Here is a 19,115-nt window from a genome sequence, read left to right on the forward strand (position 1 = left end):
CCAGACATTGGTGTTTAAGAAATCTGTTATCTTCCTTTGGTTTCTCTCAAACCACCACATCCCAGACCCATGTTCTTCTTCCGGAAAGATTTGTAAGAGGGTGGAGGTAAAAAAACTCATACTAGACCAGGGCCATCCTTAGCCGACAAGGTCTTAATGATGACCTTATGCTATACTGTACTATAGACCTTATACTAACTATAAATAACTTTGTCACTGTCACTTTGACATTACTTTGTAACTATGTCACTATGTCACCTACCAATCATTATTATGTATTAGTAGACTGCTTGATATCTGTTCAAACATTATTTTGATGGTCCCTCAACAGGCATTCAACTGACTATAAGTAACTTTGCAGGTACATATCAACTAAACCTAACCCTAAATCTGACCTAACTGTCTAGTAGTACTGTGGTTGGTTTGCGTTCCTGTGTGTGTGGAGCTGAGAACTGACTGCTAATGGCTTTAGTTTAGTATATAGGACAGTATATACTAAATAGAATAGGACTCACAGCTGAAAGCACCTGGTTGGAGCAGCTCGCAACATTATCGATAAATAAATTGTCAGATTTTTTTGCATTGATGTTGGTCTGCCTGTTATTTGGTCTCTTCAAGAATGACTGTATTTCTCATGCCAACAAGAGCCTGTGTGGAGGAACAGGACCTGGTCTAAAGACATGCATGTGCCAGTTTTCTTCCTTCTGTTAAGATTCATGTTCATCCAGATCAGCACATTATGTCATGTGGTGTTTAGTCCTCATCAGCTCTAATCCAGTCATTTTCAGAACAGGTCACTTTTCAAAATGTTTCTAATCAGGCCCCAGCGAGAATTGAACTCGCGACCCCTGGTTTACAAGACCAGTGCTCTAACCACTGAGCTATGGAGCCTCATCTGTACTTTTCCTGTCCTTATTACAATATGAAAGGGACTGACAATCTTTGTACATCTGTAAGGGTGTGCCTGGCATACCAGAAGTGAGCACAAGTCACGTGATCAACTATCCAGTACAGTCCTTCTTACATCACAGACATCAAGTCAGTCATATCACAAGAGGAGCAAGTTATGACATTCTGATTTATGATTACAAGGTCAAAAAATGTATTCGCACTCTCACACACACACACACACACACACACACACACACACAAACACAAATTATATGTGTGTATATAAATCTTTTTTTTATTTAACATGCTTTTAATTCCCTATAAGGTATTTGATTGACTTAGAATGATAAAAATGGTTCCACTCTTTCCAATTACAGTGATCGCTGTCCTATTTAAGTGGCGGATTGAATGTTGGTTTTAGTGTATCAAACATGGAATCAAAACCAAGAAGAAAAAAGTTTGGCGAGAAAGCCAAACTGGACAGAGGAACAGTGTTTGCTGTTAGCCCAGTTAGTGGATGAACACAAGACCATTCTTAAAGGAAAATTCAGGCAGGGGGTCACAGCAAGAGACAAGAAGCCGACATGGGAGCGTATAGCACAAACTATTAACGGTTCATTCCCCCTGCTTGTGCGCACCTATAAGCCTGCTATATTCATAAATGCAGTTTTTTGAGCCTGGAAGGTGGGAATGTCCAGTGGAAACGAAATGAACTGCGACACAATAAGATGTTCTGAAAGTGCTGTAATTGTTTGTGTGATCACTCTGCTTACAGAAGGTTGTGACAGACCCAAATCATCACTATTGCATTGTTGCATTTTCCCAGTTGCCAAATATCGTAATGTAGTGATTACTTTAATTTATATATTAAATTATAAATTATTATATAATCTATAGCGTAGTATTAACTCAATGTCATCCATTGTTTGCAACACATTTCCTCTGCCTTTTCATCTTTCTGCCATTTTCTTAAAAGTCCTCGTCTGTGCTCCTAACAAGTTTGACCTTAAGACCTCTTTTAAGGGTTAAGATGCTTTCTGAATTACTTTTTTCTTTACTAGGATTTTTTTCTTTCATTTTAAGAGTAAACGCCCACATTTCTAAGAATTTTCTTAGAATTTTGTCACTATGAGCTACTTTTTGCATTAAGATTCTTCATGAATATGGGCCCTGATGTTGGTCTCATCAAGGATGACTGTTTTTCCCAACATTAGCCTCATATCAACAATTCCTAACTTTCCTTTTTCTTGAAGGTTTTATGTTCATCCATATGAGCACAGTATGTTGCATCTTCATCTTAACTTCAGGGTCATTTTCCGAACAGGTCACCTTTTAAAAATTTGACCATTTAGGCCCCAGCGAGGATTGAACTCGCGACCCCTGGTTTACAAGACCAGTGCTCTAACCACTGAGCTATGGAGCCTCACCTGATGTCTGTCACTCATGTATGTGAAATAAAGGGTTCACTTTGAGTTAGCGTGACAAAGACACACCTGAGATGGCAGGCAGCCTGAGATGTCTTAACAAATGTCAAGGCTAAGGGTGGCTCTAGAAGTTGGTGAGGCCTTTTAATTATTGTAACATAGAATCCTTGCACATATATGACTGTTTTAACACATGGATATCTATCAACTGTTTTATTCTGACATTTATTCTTATTTCTGCATTTACTTTCTAGCCCACATAAATAACTGGTGGTAAAGAAATCTGTTATCTTCCTTTGGTTTCTCTCAAACCTCCACATCCCAGACGTGTGTTCTTCTTCTGGAAGGATTTGTAAACAGCTCACAACATTGCCGATAAATAAATTCTCAGATTTTTTTGCATTGATGTTGGTCTAGCTGCTATTTGGTCTCTTCAAGAATTACTGTATTTCTCATGCCAACAAGAGCCTGTGTGGATGAACAGGACCTGGTCTAAAGACATGCATGTCCCAATTTTCTTCCTTCTGTGAAGGTTCATGTTCATCCAGATGAGCACATTATGTCATGTGGTGTTCAGTACTTATCAGCTGTAATCCAGGGTCATTTTCAGAACAGCTCATTTTTCAAAAGATTTCTAATCAGGCCCCAGCGAGAATTTAACTCGCGACCCCTGGTTTACAAGACCAGTGCTCTAACCACTGAGCTATGGAGCCTCACCTGGTCTTGTATTGTCCTGATTACAATATGAAAGGTACTGACAATCTTTGTATTTGCATTTTTTGCATCTGTAAGGGTGTGTCTGGCATACCAGAAGTGAGCACAAGTCACGTGATCAACTATCCAGTACAGTCCTTCTTACATCACAGACATCAAGTCAGTCATATCACAAGAGGAGCATGTTATGACATTTTGATTTATGATTACAAGGTCAAAAAATGTATTAATTCGAATAAGCTGGTGCTGTAGAAACATTTCCAATTATTATCAATGTTGAAACAGTTGTGCTGCTTAATATTTTTTTTTCATCTTTTACAAAGTTTGACTAATAAATATGTATATTCTTGCCTTCGAGATAGCAAATATAATTTTGGTTTAGGTTGGGTAATCTGAGCAGAGGAGAGCTGGTATCAGGGACCAAAGAATGAGACACACAAGTGGTGCAGTTCATTCTAAGCTCAACTTTATTGTGCACTGGGTGTCACTTTTATAGGGGGAATGAGGCAATGGAATGTCTGGCAAATAATAGCTGAACAAGCATAACAGACTGCATTTGGGTAATCAGATATCATGAAACAAGAGTAAGGTTTAAATCTTAGCACATCATACTTTCATCATACAATGTCCTTTAACACAAGATGTTCACGTGCACAAGCAGAATCTCACAGAATAGTTTGGAAAATAATTAGTCATTTATTTGCTTGGCTGCAACCAGCATCTATTTTGCTACATTTGACCTCTTTCAGGGAGGCTGAACATTTGTGATGTGTCTTAGCTTTCACTTTTTGTTTACTCACAGTTGAGCACTTCATATCAGACCTGATCTATTTCTCTGAACATTTGTGATGTGTCTTAGCTTTCACTTTTTGTTTACTCACAGTTGAGCACTTCATATCAGACCTGATCTATTTCTCTTCTAGTCATGCATATCTGTAAACTTTTTTTCTAGTCATGTATATCTGTAAAACTACTCAAAAGTGTATTCCAGGCCCCAGCAAGGTAATTTGGGTTACCAAAACAGTAAGCTAACCACTGAGCTATGGAGCCTCACCTTTTCACACATTTTCCTCATTACCATTTTAAAAGTAGATATGAAAAAACCGTGTAGCACTTTAAAGGGTGTGTCCAACATTTCCCTGTAGCTGTGATTGCTTAAAGTTTAGGACGAATAACAAAAAGCTGATTCATCCGTTGCCAATGACATCCTTCTTTCTGAATAACTTAATTGTAATTGTGCTATACAGATTATAAAAAAAAAAAATACAACAGATGTGGCTTTTTCCATATCAGTGTTCACATTTTTTCCTACATGGTTATGGTTTCTGATATACTTTAAACTAAACGGATAAGGAGTTAAAGTAATAATGTGGTTTTACCTTATATTAGATTTCACTTACATGTTTCCTAATAAAAGAAAACTACACACAGACGCACAGATGTAAATAAGAGCAGTGAAACAAAATTAAAACCAAATTTAACCAAAACAGTTTTGGTCTATTACCACTATATTTCTGTGGGGGTAGTATTAGGGTTGCAAAGGGGCAGAAACTTTCCATGGGAACTTCCTCTGGGGAGTTTTGGGGAATTTATAGGTATTAATTGGAAATTTGGGGAAATGTATAAAACTGTATAACATATAAACAAAAATATTAGGGATGCACCGTTACGGTTTCGGGTCGATACTGAGCTCCTGTAGCCTCCCTTATGAAACAAAAATATATTGCAGTATATTGGAAAATATCATGTAATATATTAGGCATATATTCTTATATACACTCAAACAGACCTAAAATTGTATTTAGTACAATAAACTCTGTTATCAATCCCTCAAATTCCCCAGTTGTTGATGTATCTACTGATACCTGTGAGGAATTTCTTAATTTTTTTACTAATAAAATTGAGAACTTTAGATCAGTGTTTACTCCCACCTCATCTGCTACTCCACCTGGTTGCTCAGGGGCTCTGGCTACTTTTAACCAATTTCAGCCCATCTCTCTCATTGAATTGAGGAATTTAGTATCACATATGAAACCTACTACTTCATCTTTTGATTCTATCCCCTCTTCTATTATAAAGGATGTTTTTGATGTAGTCGGTCCCTCGATTCTGGTCATCTTAAATCTATGTCTTGCATTCGGCACTGTCCCTACATGTTTTAAGCATGCGGTGGTCCAGCCCCTGCTCAAAAAACATGATCTCGATGTTAAACTCCTAAATAACTACCGTCCCATTTCCAAGCTTCCTTTTATCTCAAAAATTTTGGAAAAAGCCGTTCTGTCACAGCTGCTCCCCTTTTTTGACCACTCACAATATACTAGAACCTTTTCAGTCAGGTTTTAGATCATTTCATAGTACTGAAACCGCTCTGCTCAAAGTAACCAATGATCTTCTCCTTACACTAGATTCAGGTGATAGTGCCATCCTGATATTATTGGATCTTAGTGCCGCCTTCGACACTATCGATCACAACATCCTCCTTACTCGCCTTGATCAGCAGGTGGGCATTAGGGAGACTGCATTACTTTGGTTCTTTTCCTATCTCAATGATAGGACTTTCTCAGTATCTATTGGCAAGTTCTGCTCATCCTCTGCTTCTGTTTTATATGGGGTCCCTCAGGGGTCCATCTTGGGTCCTATGATTTTTAGCCTGTATATGCTCCCACTGGGTGACATCATAAGGAAGCATAACATCTCTTTTCATCTCTATGCAGATGATTCACAGTTGTACTTGCCTCTAAAATCTAGGGATTCCATACAATCTCTTCTGGACTGTCTCCAAGACATTAAAACTTGGATGGTTAATAACTTTCTCCAGTTAAACAGTGACAAGACAGAGGTGATTGTTTTTGGTTCTCCCAAGGCAAGATGCACTGTGGTACAACATTTAGGTAACTTCACTCCATTTATCAAACCCTATGCTAGAAATTTGGGTGTCATTCTTGACTCAGAACTCTGCCTTGACAAACAGATTAGTTCTGTTGTTAAAAATAGTTTTTACCAGCTCAGAATGATTTCCCGCCTAAAGTCATTCCTATCTTTTAACGATCTCGAGACAGTTATCCATGCCTTTATTACATCACGGCTGGATTATTGCAATTCCCTCTACTTGGGCCTCCCACAATCATCACTTAGACTTCTGCAGTTAGTACAAACGCAGCAGCGCGTCTTTTAACTGGCACTAGGAGGCATGAGCACATCACCCCCATTTTGGCATCTTTGCATTGACTCCCAGTTCCTTTTAGGATTCAGTTTAAAGTTTTATTGTTTGTTTTTAAGGCACTTAATGGGCTCGCCCCGACTTACATCATCGACCTTGTACAACCATACTCGGTTGAAAGGTCACTGAGATCCTCAAACAAAGGGCTCCTGCTTGTGCCGCGCTTAAACAGAGAGGTGACAGAGCCTTTGCAGTTGCTGCCCCATGTTTGTGGAACCAGCTCCCCCAGGATATTAGATCTGCCCCCTCCATTGCTACATTCAAATCCAGGTTAAAAACTCATTTTTATTCCTTGGCTTTCCTTGTTCCCTAACCTGGTACCTCTGTTTGTTTTCTGTATTTCTGTGTTGTGTGACGTGATATTGAAGGCTTATTTTTATTAATGTTTTATATAATTATGATTATTCAATCTATGTGTCTATCTATTTTTATTGTCTTTTTAACTATTCATTGTACAGCACTTTGGTCAGTTTTGCGCTGTGTGTAAATGTGCTCTATAAATTAAAATTACTTACTTACTAAATATATATTTATTTTTTTCCAATATATTGCAATATATTGAAAGTGGCAATCATTTGTATATTTTGCAATATATTATATAATATATGTATCATTAATATATTATTAAATGTATTCAATTATATAATATATTAGAAAATAAAAAGGGAAAATAATATATTACAATATATGACAATATATTTTAAGAAATATATTGGTAAATATATTTTTCCTTCGTATGGGCTACTCGTAGCCTACTCGTTAAAAGCCCTGATACCAAATGGCGATACCTAAATGCCATAAGTCAATAAGTGCCATAGTCAGACAAAGAAACACCGACAACAGAACAACAGACACAAAAGTTATTAGAGATTAAGGATGTATATGAAGTAGGGATGCACGATAATATCGGCACAACATCGGTATCGGCCGATAAAAGCTTAAAATGACCATTATCGGTATCGGCCGATATTAATATTTCTGCCGATGAGCCAAACCGATATTCTCCAAGTGAAATAATTGACCTGTTTTTCAGATGTGAATGTCTGTCTACATTTGTAAAATAATACATTTATGGTAGAATCAGTACAGAAGAGATACATGGATTTCTCTTCAGTAAAATTAAAGTTTAAATATATCAGTATATATTTGTAAATATATCAGTATATATTTGTATATATATCGATATCGGTATCGGCATCGGCCAAAATTATTTAGAAAATATCGGCATATCGAATATCGGCCAAAATCCAATATCGTGCATCCCTAATATGAAGCAGACATATAGTGTTAAACATTCAGTATTAATGCCTTTATAGCTGACGTGCGTGAGCTGATGTTTAGTTGATTGAGTGCGCGGCGGCGGAGATGCGCGAGCTTGTCGAGTAAATGTACTTTTTGTCACTGGAAAGTACGTAGTTCAGTCGGACATGTCAAAAACAAGAAAGTAAAACAATGCACAAGTTACTTAATTGTAGGGAGGGAGAGAGAGAGCGCGCGCGCACTTATGTTGTGTGATATTTTATTTTCAATCACTTAGCACACGCGTCATTTGGATTAAAACAAAATCATAAAAATACCACGATTTATGGGGCATAAACATCATGAGGACATGGTCGGTTCATTTAGTTTTGTCGTGGCCATGACATATTAATTCGTGGGACCATTATATTATGTAGAGTTAACAACATCTTTCGAGATATTATGTTGAGGGAACGACATCCATTTCTCATGACTATGACTTCTTATGTTGAGGGATCTACATATTTTTCTCTTGGCCACCAGTTTAATCCATAAACAAACCTGCATGACCATAGCAACCCGGGATTATCAGAGATGGATTCATTCATATTTTGTATTTATTTTTTACTAGAGGGTGCAGGACATTGTAGTTCATTTATGTACGTGAGGATAGCAAAATAAAGTAAACCGTGAAAAATTATACCCCAAAATTAATCATACAGCAGACTACCAGTAAAACTGATACAAATTTGGGACCAAAAATGATTCAGACCGAGTCTGAAAAAAAAAAAAAAAAAAATTAAGTTCAGGTTTGCATGAAGCTGGATGAACACATTCCCAGGAGACTACAGTCAGTCATTAAGACTAAGGGTTGCCCGACTAAATGTTGATAGTTGTGTAAATTCTGTCATACTTATAGCTGTCTGAAAAACATTGTAATCCATTACATACCTTTCAAAGTTATCAAACATTATTGGTGCATCGAAATTCTGATTTCTGCCACGTGTCAATTTGCTACGTGCTCAACAGCACTATGCTTCAACAACAATCTGTCCCTGAGGCCTTTAGAGGACCTCTGCAGCCATATAGGGACAGAAATAGATAATGCAGTGGCTTTCCATTTAGTTCCACAATGTTGTTATATTGAGAGACACACCATATGGGTTACAATGATCTGGGTTTTTAATGAGAGACTTGATATAGTTTGGAACCCTGCATTCAACTGAGCCTAGGCAGTAAAATCTAAATATTTGTAATCATAGGATTAGTAATTATAGGACGTTCTTTGTGATCATAGGATTAGTAATTATAGGATGTTCTGACCTTCCAAAATGTGGAAGTGAAATTGAACCACAAGGCATATCTGGGTATTTTTATATGCACTGTAAAAAATTATTTAGCAGTTTAGTTGTTTCAATGAATTTTTTTATGTTGACACAACGTGCAGTTACTGAATTTGTTCATTCAACTAAAAATTTTAAGTTTTCAGTGTCTCAACTAGTTTGAAAGTTCACTGAACTAGGTTATTTGTCCTCATAACTTAAAAAAATGTGTTGACTCAACTCAATAGCAATATCACGTTCACAACATCACTTATCGCGAGATCTCGTCATTCTCCTGAAGGCTGTTGAAGAGAGAAGAAGGTCGTCAGCCATTCTAGTCAGTTTCGCCTCAAAGTTTGGACATTTGACTAGAATACAACTTTGGTAAGTAAAATATTCGTATTTATTGGCTTAATGTGTAAAATTACATTTGTTGTCTCAGAAGAGTAAGTATGGTTTAAAGAGTCGTATATTCTGAATGTAAGTTACTGTATGTAAATGTTCGTTTCGCGGCACTCTGAAGCCTCAAAATACAGGCGGTTCCACAGTATTTTCCTTATAAATATTAAAACAGATATTCTCCCACGCGGGACAGCGGAGCTGAACTTATGTGGAGAACGATAAAAATACAGTTTGTATGTATTATTTGAGCCCAGGGCTGCGTTAGAGACCGTGCAAACAGAGCGCGAGAGCTCAACGGATCACTATGGATTAAGAACGGAGGGAATTTAAAAAAAAGGAGCTGCTCTAAACCTGACAGCGTAAGACATCCGTCAGAATATACATCGATGAAAAATTAGGGGGGGGGGGGGGGGAGAAGATTACTACTCGAACTGTGTCTTTTCTGCATGTTAAGGGAAACGAATGAGCTCCATAGTTGAGCACCTCCCTCAGAGTTCTTCTGGAGCGCGTAACTTAACGTTACATTTGATATCGCTGACATAAGCTTAGTTCTGATGATTTTTTTAAAGTCTACCGTTCAGATGAAGTTCTGTGATTCAAGTGCCTCACTAGAACCTAGAACCCAGTGTAATGCTGCGTGAATATCTGTTTTTATACAGTCTATGGTGAATATACGGTCATAAGTAAATTGCATACTTTCAAATCTATATATTTTAGAATAAAATTAATAAAAGCATATATCTTGTATAAATAGATATACAATAACGATCGAGAAAAATGTGTTAAATTTCCTTTTATTGTGTTATAATTCTGTGTTGTGTCATTTAAAAGCATCGTCTGGATGGTATAGTTTGTCGTTTGCATTTAAAACAAAATTGTCAATACATTTGACTTTCTCTGTAAAGATTTATTTATATATGTATGTTTATTATTTTACAGTGTTTTAACATGTTTTTGTATTTTTCATGTTTATGATATTTTGGAATGACTGAAGATTCAGCGCAGAATTCAATAATCCTGTGGATGGACCGCAGCGAATCCTTTTGCAGTTTAATCCATCAAAATGCTATGCAGACATAAAGCAAATGGCATTTACATGGTAGAGCTTGGACAAAGTTGTAAGTAAATGTATTTATTTATAAATGCACATTAATTGGAGTCTATATGCTTTACGATTGTAAGGCCCTGTTTAACGCATCCCTTTGTTTTTATTAAAGCACACAGGCTCTGCGCAGGAATTCATCAAGGACATGACTGCTGGGATTACACTTGTGGATGACCAAACTGAGCACCATCAGTCTGCAGTGATGTGGTCCAGGTAATAGAAGAAGAAGAAATCTGGGTGATCTGGGGTTGTAACTCGTTGTGGGGTTGTGTACTGTGTTAGACTATCTGGGACTGGGACTAACAGAAATAAACTAATTCAGGTTAAAAACAACTTGAGGTTAAGTAAATGACAATTTTCTTTCTTTTTCTTTTTTGGGTGAACCCTTTACGAAAATGTAGATACTTGCATTGGAAAACAGCTTCAAATTTTAGAGAACATAATTTGATATTATTTTCCCTCCAGTTTTATTCCGTGAATTTTCTATAATTGGTATTTAAAATGTCTTTATAAAGTGTTGAATTTATCTTCATAAAACCACCAGAAACCCTGTTTATGGACATAGCCATCCTTTATTATTTTGCTGAATACTGTTTTGAATCCTGAAAAATGTTCAGTGCTAGCATATTGGCCATTAGCAACTTTGCTTAAAGGGTTAGCTCACCAAAAAATTTAAATGAGGCCATGTTTTACTCATTCTCAAGGCACCCTATGTGTATATGATTTTCTTCTTTCAGACGAATCTGATCTGAGTTGAATTAAAAATTGTCCTGGCTCTTTCAAGTTATTTTTATGGCAGCAGTCCAAAAATAGTCAAATAAAATGCACCCATCCATCAATAAAACGTGTCTCACGTGGCTCTGGGGGGTGAATAAAGGCTTCCTGTCGCAAATCGATGCGCTTTTTGTAAGAAAAATATCCATATTTAAAAAGTTGTAAACACTTTTTTTTTTCTCTTCCACTGACTATCATACGTGCAAGCCTAATTTTGTGATTTTACTTCATGATTGGCGTATTTTTGTCTCTCCTCCGCTCTTCCGTGTTCGTCACTAATCACCGGTGCATGCATGACCCCTATGTCCTATTTTCATCCACCCGGAATGGCTCTTACGAAAGTGAGAGAAAAGGGTTTAAATACGTTTTGAATAACATTTTAAATATCTATATTTTTTTACAAAAACACATGGATTCACTACAGGAGGACCTTATTCACCTCTCAGAGCCATGTGAGGTACTTTTTATTATAAATTGATGCACATTATTTGACTACTTTTGGACTGTTGAAAAAAACACCCACCTATTGCCATAAATATTTTTTTATATAATCCGACTGGATTTGTCTGAAAGAAGAAAGTCATACACACTTACGATGCCATGAGGGTGAGTAAAACATACATGGGTTAACCAAGCCTTTAAGAGTCATGCTTTACTCTGAACATGCAGTGCAACAGACTATTATTTAAAATGAATACCTATTTACACCAATATATAAATGGTGTGACAGATTAGACACTTAGAATTGGATTAAGAAAAAAACCTGAATATATTGTATTGGTTTGTCACATTTTATGTCGTTCAGAAATCATGTAGAATACCAGTGAAGAAAATAATTTCCCCCCATTTTTAGCAAAGTTGGTTTTGGGGGTGTATTTTACACTTATCTTCCCATGGGATTTTAAACTCTTTTTGTTCAGCAGAACAAATAAATTTATACAGGCTTTTATTTTTTAAATTTTACAGGAAGTTATTTTGAATGTTTCTAAACGAAACCGTTGAGGAGCACCATTTACTTTTGACTTTCATTTTTGGTTACATTTTTCAAAATATCTTCCACTTGAAGGTGAATTACAATTTGAATTTATTGGTAGCTGTGCTTTTAACAAAACACACAACTTTAATAGTGTATTTACATATGTGTGTTCATTTGTTATAAATTTATTAAGTAATGTAATATTTTTTTCTTTTCCCAGCCATCCAGTGAGATTAAGGATGTTGAGAAAGAAATTGAAGAGGGCATTCTGAATATAACTGAGGAGCAGCAACGTGGTGTGCTTCCCAAGGAATAACCAACATTGGTCTCATTTTGACATCCTGTCATCACTGACATCTCCCATGTCCCCAAGGCATTTGGACTCCTAATGGGTCTGTATGCAGTGAACATCACTACCTCCAGTGCATTAAATACACCATTGAGGCTGTAAAATTGAGTGGCTACAGGTAGCTCTTCTCTTTTAAATGTATTTGCTGGTTGGCAACAGATCCACAACGGGGCGTCCAGTAAAAGACTTGTACGGGATTAACCCATTTATTGTCACCACAGAATTTGCATGAGTGTGTGTGGTTTTCTACAAATAAAGATAAAAAGAAAATATATATATAAATACAAATAACAACAGTGGTCACAATGAGTATAACAACAACACAGTATCTACACAGAGAATATATTAAATACAGTGATTTAACAATCAAATAAGAAACATGTGCAATTATATGGGAAAATGCGCTGTTAGAAATGACTAATAATGCACAGTTGAAATCTGACACCTCTCAGCGCTGAGGACAGAGATGGAGCCGCTCTGTCTAGAACATTAGTGCGCATGCGCCAGAAGAGTGCTTTAACTCTTAGAAATGAGCGATACATATTAGATATATATTAAATAAACCATATAATGATTAAATAGCACACAGATTATGTCCTTAAAACATAGCGGTAGTATATGTGAGATAACTAGTATGTAAATACACACGAACATCTTTACCAGCGAGTTCGTCTTTGTCAATCGCATGCATTAATTTATAAACACTCAAAGCAGTTCAATGTTCACAAGCAATATAGAAAGCAATGGATGAGCAGACTGTTACTCACTTTTTAGGCATGCACACAACTTTGGCAAATATAAATCGCTACAGTGCAGCTCGCATCTGTCCGCTTTCCCGATCGCTCTAACTCCGTTCTGTGGGCGGGACCGCTGACCTTTCGCATCCTGCATGTAGTCCTGATTGGCTCACAGGATGGATGCTGCGTGTGCGTTGAGTGTGGTGTATTGCAGGGGAAGCTTAGCCAAATGAATATAACCTGCGTGTGGCCTTTTTTACAGAGGCTCTGCAAAAACTTGTGAAGACCAGCTGCTCCCACCATGTGCTCGCTACAGCCGCAGGAACTGTAGGTGTGGGGGAGTGAATGTCCAGCGCTCTCTCCACCCTCAACACCACAAATAAGGTGTCCTTGAGCAAGGCACAACTACTCCCCGGGCGCTGCAGCATAAATGGCTGCCCACTGCTCTGGGTGTGTGTTCACGGTGTGTGTTCACTGCTGTGTGTGTGCACTTTGGATGGGTTAAATGAAGAGCACAAATGTATGTCATGTCACTTTCAGTTTCCGTACACTCATTTTTTGTTACTAATTGTGATATTATATACATATATCTTGGTTTCTTATTTTGACCATGACTTGCATTATGGTGGGGGGAGTGCATGTGAACTTGTGCAGGGTTAATATGCAGAGTTCAACCTTCTGATTTTCATATTGAGTTCTGAAAATAAAAACAATCCCTGTGGTTTTGATCTGATGAATTGAAATGCAACTATTTGTTTCTCAATCCCATGCCAATGTTATTTATTATACATCACACTTTCAAGTGTCGGTTCAGATCTTTAGACGTGTTTGTATTTTGCATTTTTTGTTTTGTTTATCAATTATCAGTTGATGTGTTGACAGCAAATTGCTTGTTCAATTTAAATGTGAATGAAAGTGTTGTCTCTATCATTAAATAAATTACATTAAAAAAGTGTTTTGTCATCTTTATTTAAACATTTAAGGCAGTGGGGTAACATTTGTTTATGATTATTGATCGAAGTAAAAAAAAAAAAAAAAAAATCCCTGTTGACACAACATGATTTAGTTGACTAGACTAGAAAATAATAGTCAAGTCAACTTAAAGAAATTTGTTACCTGGACTAATTCCACTCTAATTTGAAGTTGTTTCAACAAGACATTTTTTGTCAAGATAACAAAAAAATTTTAGGCAGCGGGGTAACAAAATATTTTTAGTTGATTCAACAAATTCTTTTTTACAGTGTGGACCGGAGACATATGACCAATATCTCATATCTATTTGAAATGTGACTTCAGCTTCAGTCACAAGGTTTAATTGTTTTGAAGGAATATATAAAGAGATGCAGTCACCCTCCCTTTTCAGTTCAGTTCAGTTTAGTCTACTAGCTGAACATCGTTTTCTCATCTTTTCTTTTTCTTGTATTCCGGGCTCACTTGAAGACTTTGAACTTTTACAGGTTTATTTAACTCAGATACTTTGAATTTTAATACTTTGACTTTTGATATACTAAGTATTCTTATATACTTTTTATTATTATTTTAATATATATTCTTAACAGTTTGATTACTTTTGAATATTATTATCATTTTTACTTATCTGGAAAATTCATGGAATTTTGCAACCCTAGGTAGTAGTATTACTAAGAAGACTATGTGAGAAAAGTGCATAACACTTGTGGTGAATCGAATTTTGAGAAGCCATGTGTTTAAATGTACCCCACCCTTTAATACAGTATTTATTCTGTAAATTTATCATAATAGTGTAGTCTAAGATATCTTATGACTTTATGCTGATTATTCCTGGCTGTATTCAACAGTTCGTTGTGTGCATAATCTTTGCAACCTTTCTCTGCAGTCATACAATAACAGTAAGCTTATGCCGAATACCCTTAACGTCAATATGGTAATGCTTTCCACATCCGTATAGTCTGGGATGTCTAAAAAGATTTACTTTGGTTCTTCCTAGATGTTTGTTCAACAGTGTGCATCCGGCTTGTGAGGAATAAAATGTACATGACCTGTGTTCTATTCTGTGTATTTGGTGAGCTTGCCGTAGACGGAAAAGTAATTATAGTGGGTGTTTTTGTAAAGGATGGAGCCATATGACCAATGTCTCTTATCTATACTGAGACATGACTTCAGCTCAGATCACAAGATATTTTTTTCTGAAGGGATATAAAAGAGGTCCAGACACCCTCCCTCTTCAGTGTGCATTTATTTCTCATCTTTGACTCCTCCTCTCGCTTTTGCATCTTGGATTTACTTTATCTTTTATTACGGGCTCACTTTGAATACTTTGACTTACAGTAGAACTTCTACAGGTCTTTATTTAACTCAGAAACCTTGGATTTTCAGATACTTTTTATTCTTATTTATTTTGTATTTTTAATAATTTGAATACATTTTGGATACAGTTCTCATTTTTATTAATCTTAGATGGGCATAATCCACCGTATATGGATTGCTTTTAAAACTATTTTAACTTTGGTTTTGTATTTTCTATATTCGAAGTTGGTTGTAATGTTTAATAATCCTGTTTTCAAGTTATGATTTGTATTTCATTTTTCTATATTTTTCTGAATAAATTTGCGTTCTAAACCACCATCCACCGTCTGAGTTTGGATTGAATTCTGCATCAACTTGGGGAAAAAAGCAATGGAAGTGAAGTACAACTGAAATCACTCTTCATTAATTTAAAACTCTTGAGATGGATTAACACAGGAATGAGAACCTTATTAGCTTGAATAAAATATGTTTGCTAAAAATGACTAATTAACTAATTAACCATTAATTTTCTTCATTCATGGACAGGGCTTTTATTTTGAAGTTGCATTTGCTAGTTCACAGCTCCTCACGAAACCCTTTTCCACATGACTCAAGTTGTTCATAGTTTGCATTGACTCCGACTGTAGGCTACTAGACACAGGATAACAGCAAGTTGGTGAGTGAATAATAATTTTTTATATATAACTATTTCTATTTTTTTTTCAGTACTGTATTTTACTATACAGAAGAAAAGTTCACTTAATTTAAGATATAAATGATTCAGACTAGATTTGCTTGTGTCAAAAATGGCAAAGAAAGCAAAAAGAAAATTACTACTCTGCAGAAATTGTTATTTGGTTGTTGTACATGAGTATTACACGCTGTAATACATAATTTCTTTTATTTTTTATTTTTATTTTGGAAATAGGGTTGTCCTAAAATTGTCCAAAACGTATGTGGTCAAGCAGCCATGAGAAGAAAATGGTTTTAAAATTCTTTGTGAAAAGTTTTTTCTTGATTTGGACATGTTTCTAGTCTGTTAGGCATACCCTCAGTTTCGATTTCCACAAAAACCGAGACTTAGGTCTCTGCAGAGCAAAAGTGGGCGTTTATCACCATGTGGGTGTTTTGAAACTGCTGGGTGTTTCTAAATCATGCAATCTAAATGATCCCCCTTACCCAACCCCACCCCTAAACCTAACGTCACTATTACATCAACCAATCAGGTATCATGGTGTAAAAACACCCTGATCTGGTAACTCCCATTACTTTCCTGCAGAGATTTACTATACTTGCAAATTTTTACATTTTTAAAATTTTTAAATCTAAAAATAAGTTTTACCTGAGATAAATAATTTTAACCCTTATCCCTGAATGTTAATTTGGCTGTTAGGCTACAAATGGGAACATTTTTTCAACTTCATAAGCACAGACACTAAATACTGTTTATATTATTATTATTACCACCAATTATTGTTATTATTACTAATTAGCCTACCAAAGCATAATTTTACCTCATGTAAGAATGACCTGTAAAATATTTTGGTAATGCCGATCACATGCAAACTGAATTAGGTAAAAATATTAAAGGAGACATAGTATTTTAAGTTCCTAATTTGGGTAAAGACTGGTTCACAACAAGAATGATAACAAGCCTATATTAGCGTCCACACACACACACACACACACACACAGTTCAGTTCTGTTTTTTAAAAGTGCGTGGTGCATCATTTGCAGAGTTAATGCTAGTATAAGCTACTTTGTAGATATAAAATGAGGTGGGAAAGTTTTTTCTGGAAAATGTGCTTGATTGTCATAATTCAGATCTCAGTGTTTTCTGTTTGGAGAAAGAAAAAAAATATATATTACCTATTACCTAATGCTAACAATTACAAAATATAAATTTGTATTCTTTCAGTGCAGCAAGTCATCACACTCCTATTTCAGAAGTGATTTCATCAGCTTTTCTTAACTCAGCATGTTTCGTAAAAATGAGAGAGGATATAAAGAACTATGCTACGATGGGCAGCACCTGAAGCTTGAAGAGCTAAAACGGCGACAAATAAAGAATAACTACCTCTATAGGTCAATCCCAGAATACCCTGAGAAGGTGGAATTTCAAGTGTCATATCTTCGGCATAACACTAACCTCCAAGGATTCTTTGGCATTTTGGATTCTGAGGGATTTAAAAAGCCGACACCCAACGACTCTCCAAAACGCGATCTGGTATGGTGGAGCCCAGATATTTCCAGAGATGATATTACCATTGCTGAAACTTCGTACTTGTGTGGCTACGTAGTAAAACCTTTCCTGCACAAGTTCACCACTTCCCCAGCCTTTCTGTCATCCTCACGCTTGGGGAACTTCCGTTTCAGTATGTCGATCAGTGAGCTGTTGAGAAGCTACCAACAGCAGTTCTGTGAAGGCCAGGAGCCCAGCATTCGCATTTTTGAGACTGTGGTCTATAAGCAGGAAGTGATGTATTCTATTGTGATTCATGCACCTTGCGCTCATAACCTGTTCTCTGAGTATCCCCTGCTCGAGGATACCCAGGATGAAGTATGTGTGTTTAGTGAAAACACCATTATCTGGCGTCCACAGGCAATGAGTGAAACACACCGTTTCAGGCTGTCTCGTAACATGAAAGCTATTCGGATAAATACAAAAGCCAGACAAGCGTACATGTGGGATAACATAGGAGTGGCATTCCATGTTCCACATGGAAAAATCTTTCGCTTCAGCAGGAAAAATCTGACTGAGAGTCTCAGACTCTGTGAGGGAGCTCAGCCAAAAATTAACACAGAAGAGTTTGTGAAGTGTGAGTTTGACCCCATCAGGAGAGAATAAATGTGACAGAGAATCCATTACCTGGAGCTTGCACTTTTAGGTATAAAAAAAGCGGGAAGTTTTTGTAATAACGCATGTAGATTTATGAATGTTTTTTTTTTTACCTGTTTCCTTTACTGTTCTCAGAATGTATTTGTCCATGCTGCAATTAATAAAGTACTGATGCTGGAAAAAAAATAAAAAAAGTTTTACATTAATGATGGCTTTTTGAGAATTTATGATTCTTGATCAGTTTTGCTTTGCTCCCACTGAATACCTCTGTGTAGCTCACTCAGCCACCTAAAAGCACAGGCATGGAGCACCTTAGGATGTTTCCAAAGCGCCAAAGAAACCAACAACACACTGCATTTTGATTTGACAAAGTTTGGGTAACCTTGAACCATAACCACATTAGTGGTTAATGAATAAATGTAGTATGATTTACTTTGCTTTCTTTATTAACGTTCTTTATGTTAAATGCTTTTATTCTTCTTTTAATTACTTGTACTATGCTGATAAGTTTCTATTCTTTTACACTGCATTGAATTCAATATCACTGCATTTATTTATCAGTATTTATCCTTTATTTAGTAACTAAAGTATATTTAGAGTGTGTAGACAGTGATCTAATGAGCTGAATTCTCATGTCACTACTAGAAGTGATATATCTATCTACACACGTACATGAGGTCAAGAAGGCACATATTTTCATGTTAACTGTTATGATGTCTGGTGATATAAGTGCTGAAGGTCAAATAGGTCAGGTAGGCCTGTCTCTAGTCTTTTTCTTTTTACAGTTAATCTCACATTCTACTAAAGAGAATATTTTTTCAAACTTCTATGTGAAAGTTCACCTGTATCTCCTCTGCT

General features: G+C 36.3%; 1 protein-coding gene, 1 long non-coding RNA gene and 3 other non-coding genes across 6 annotated transcripts; 2 read left to right on the top strand and 3 right to left on the bottom strand.

Annotated features, from left to right (window-relative positions):
• Positions 1 to 818: 818 nt before the first annotated feature.
• On the bottom strand, positions 819 to 891 carry trnat-ugu (transfer RNA threonine (anticodon UGU)). Its single transcript has one exon. It is a non-coding gene; the product is annotated as a tRNA-Thr (tRNA).
• Positions 892 to 2,241: 1,350 nt separating this feature from the next.
• trnat-ugu (transfer RNA threonine (anticodon UGU)) lies at positions 2,242 to 2,314 on the bottom strand. Its single transcript has one exon. It is a non-coding gene; the product is annotated as a tRNA-Thr (tRNA).
• Positions 2,315 to 2,955: 641 nt separating this feature from the next.
• Positions 2,956 to 3,028, bottom strand: trnat-ugu (transfer RNA threonine (anticodon UGU)). The gene has a single exon. It is a non-coding gene; the product is annotated as a tRNA-Thr (tRNA).
• A 6,049-nt stretch (positions 3,029 to 9,077) lies between these two features.
• On the top strand, positions 9,078 to 13,484 carry LOC113059857 (uncharacterized). Its single transcript, XR_003278170.1, has 4 exons — positions 9,078 to 9,194; positions 10,207 to 10,330; positions 10,430 to 10,530; positions 12,288 to 13,484. It is a non-coding gene; the product is annotated as an uncharacterized LOC113059857 (long non-coding RNA).
• Positions 13,485 to 15,938: 2,454 nt separating this feature from the next.
• On the top strand, positions 15,939 to 18,463 carry LOC113059858 (uncharacterized). Of its 2 annotated transcripts, none has more exons than XM_026228493.1 (2): positions 15,939 to 16,094; positions 17,337 to 18,463. In XM_026228493.1, exon 2 carries the CDS (start codon positions 17,397 to 17,399, stop codon positions 18,264 to 18,266), a length of 870 nt encoding a protein of 289 aa, XP_026084278.1. In that variant the 5' UTR covers positions 15,939 to 16,094; positions 17,337 to 17,396; the 3' UTR covers positions 18,267 to 18,463. The 2 variants fall into 2 exon arrangements, with proteins under 2 accessions (XP_026084278.1, XP_026084279.1); XM_026228494.1 differs by having other exon boundaries at positions 15,988 to 16,094; positions 17,342 to 18,463.
• The last annotated feature ends 652 nt before the right edge of the window (positions 18,464 to 19,115 follow it).

Source organism: Carassius auratus, chromosome 41, assembly GCF_003368295.1.
Source record: "Carassius auratus strain Wakin chromosome 41, ASM336829v1, whole genome shotgun sequence".
Classification (NCBI taxonomy): domain Eukaryota; kingdom Metazoa; phylum Chordata; class Actinopteri; order Cypriniformes; family Cyprinidae; genus Carassius; species Carassius auratus.

Excerpts from the sequence above, each read along its gene's own strand:
- LOC113059858 (XM_026228493.1), top strand. The coding sequence starts at position 17,397 with ATGTTTCGTAAAAATGAGAGAGGATATAAAGAACTATGCTACGATGGG.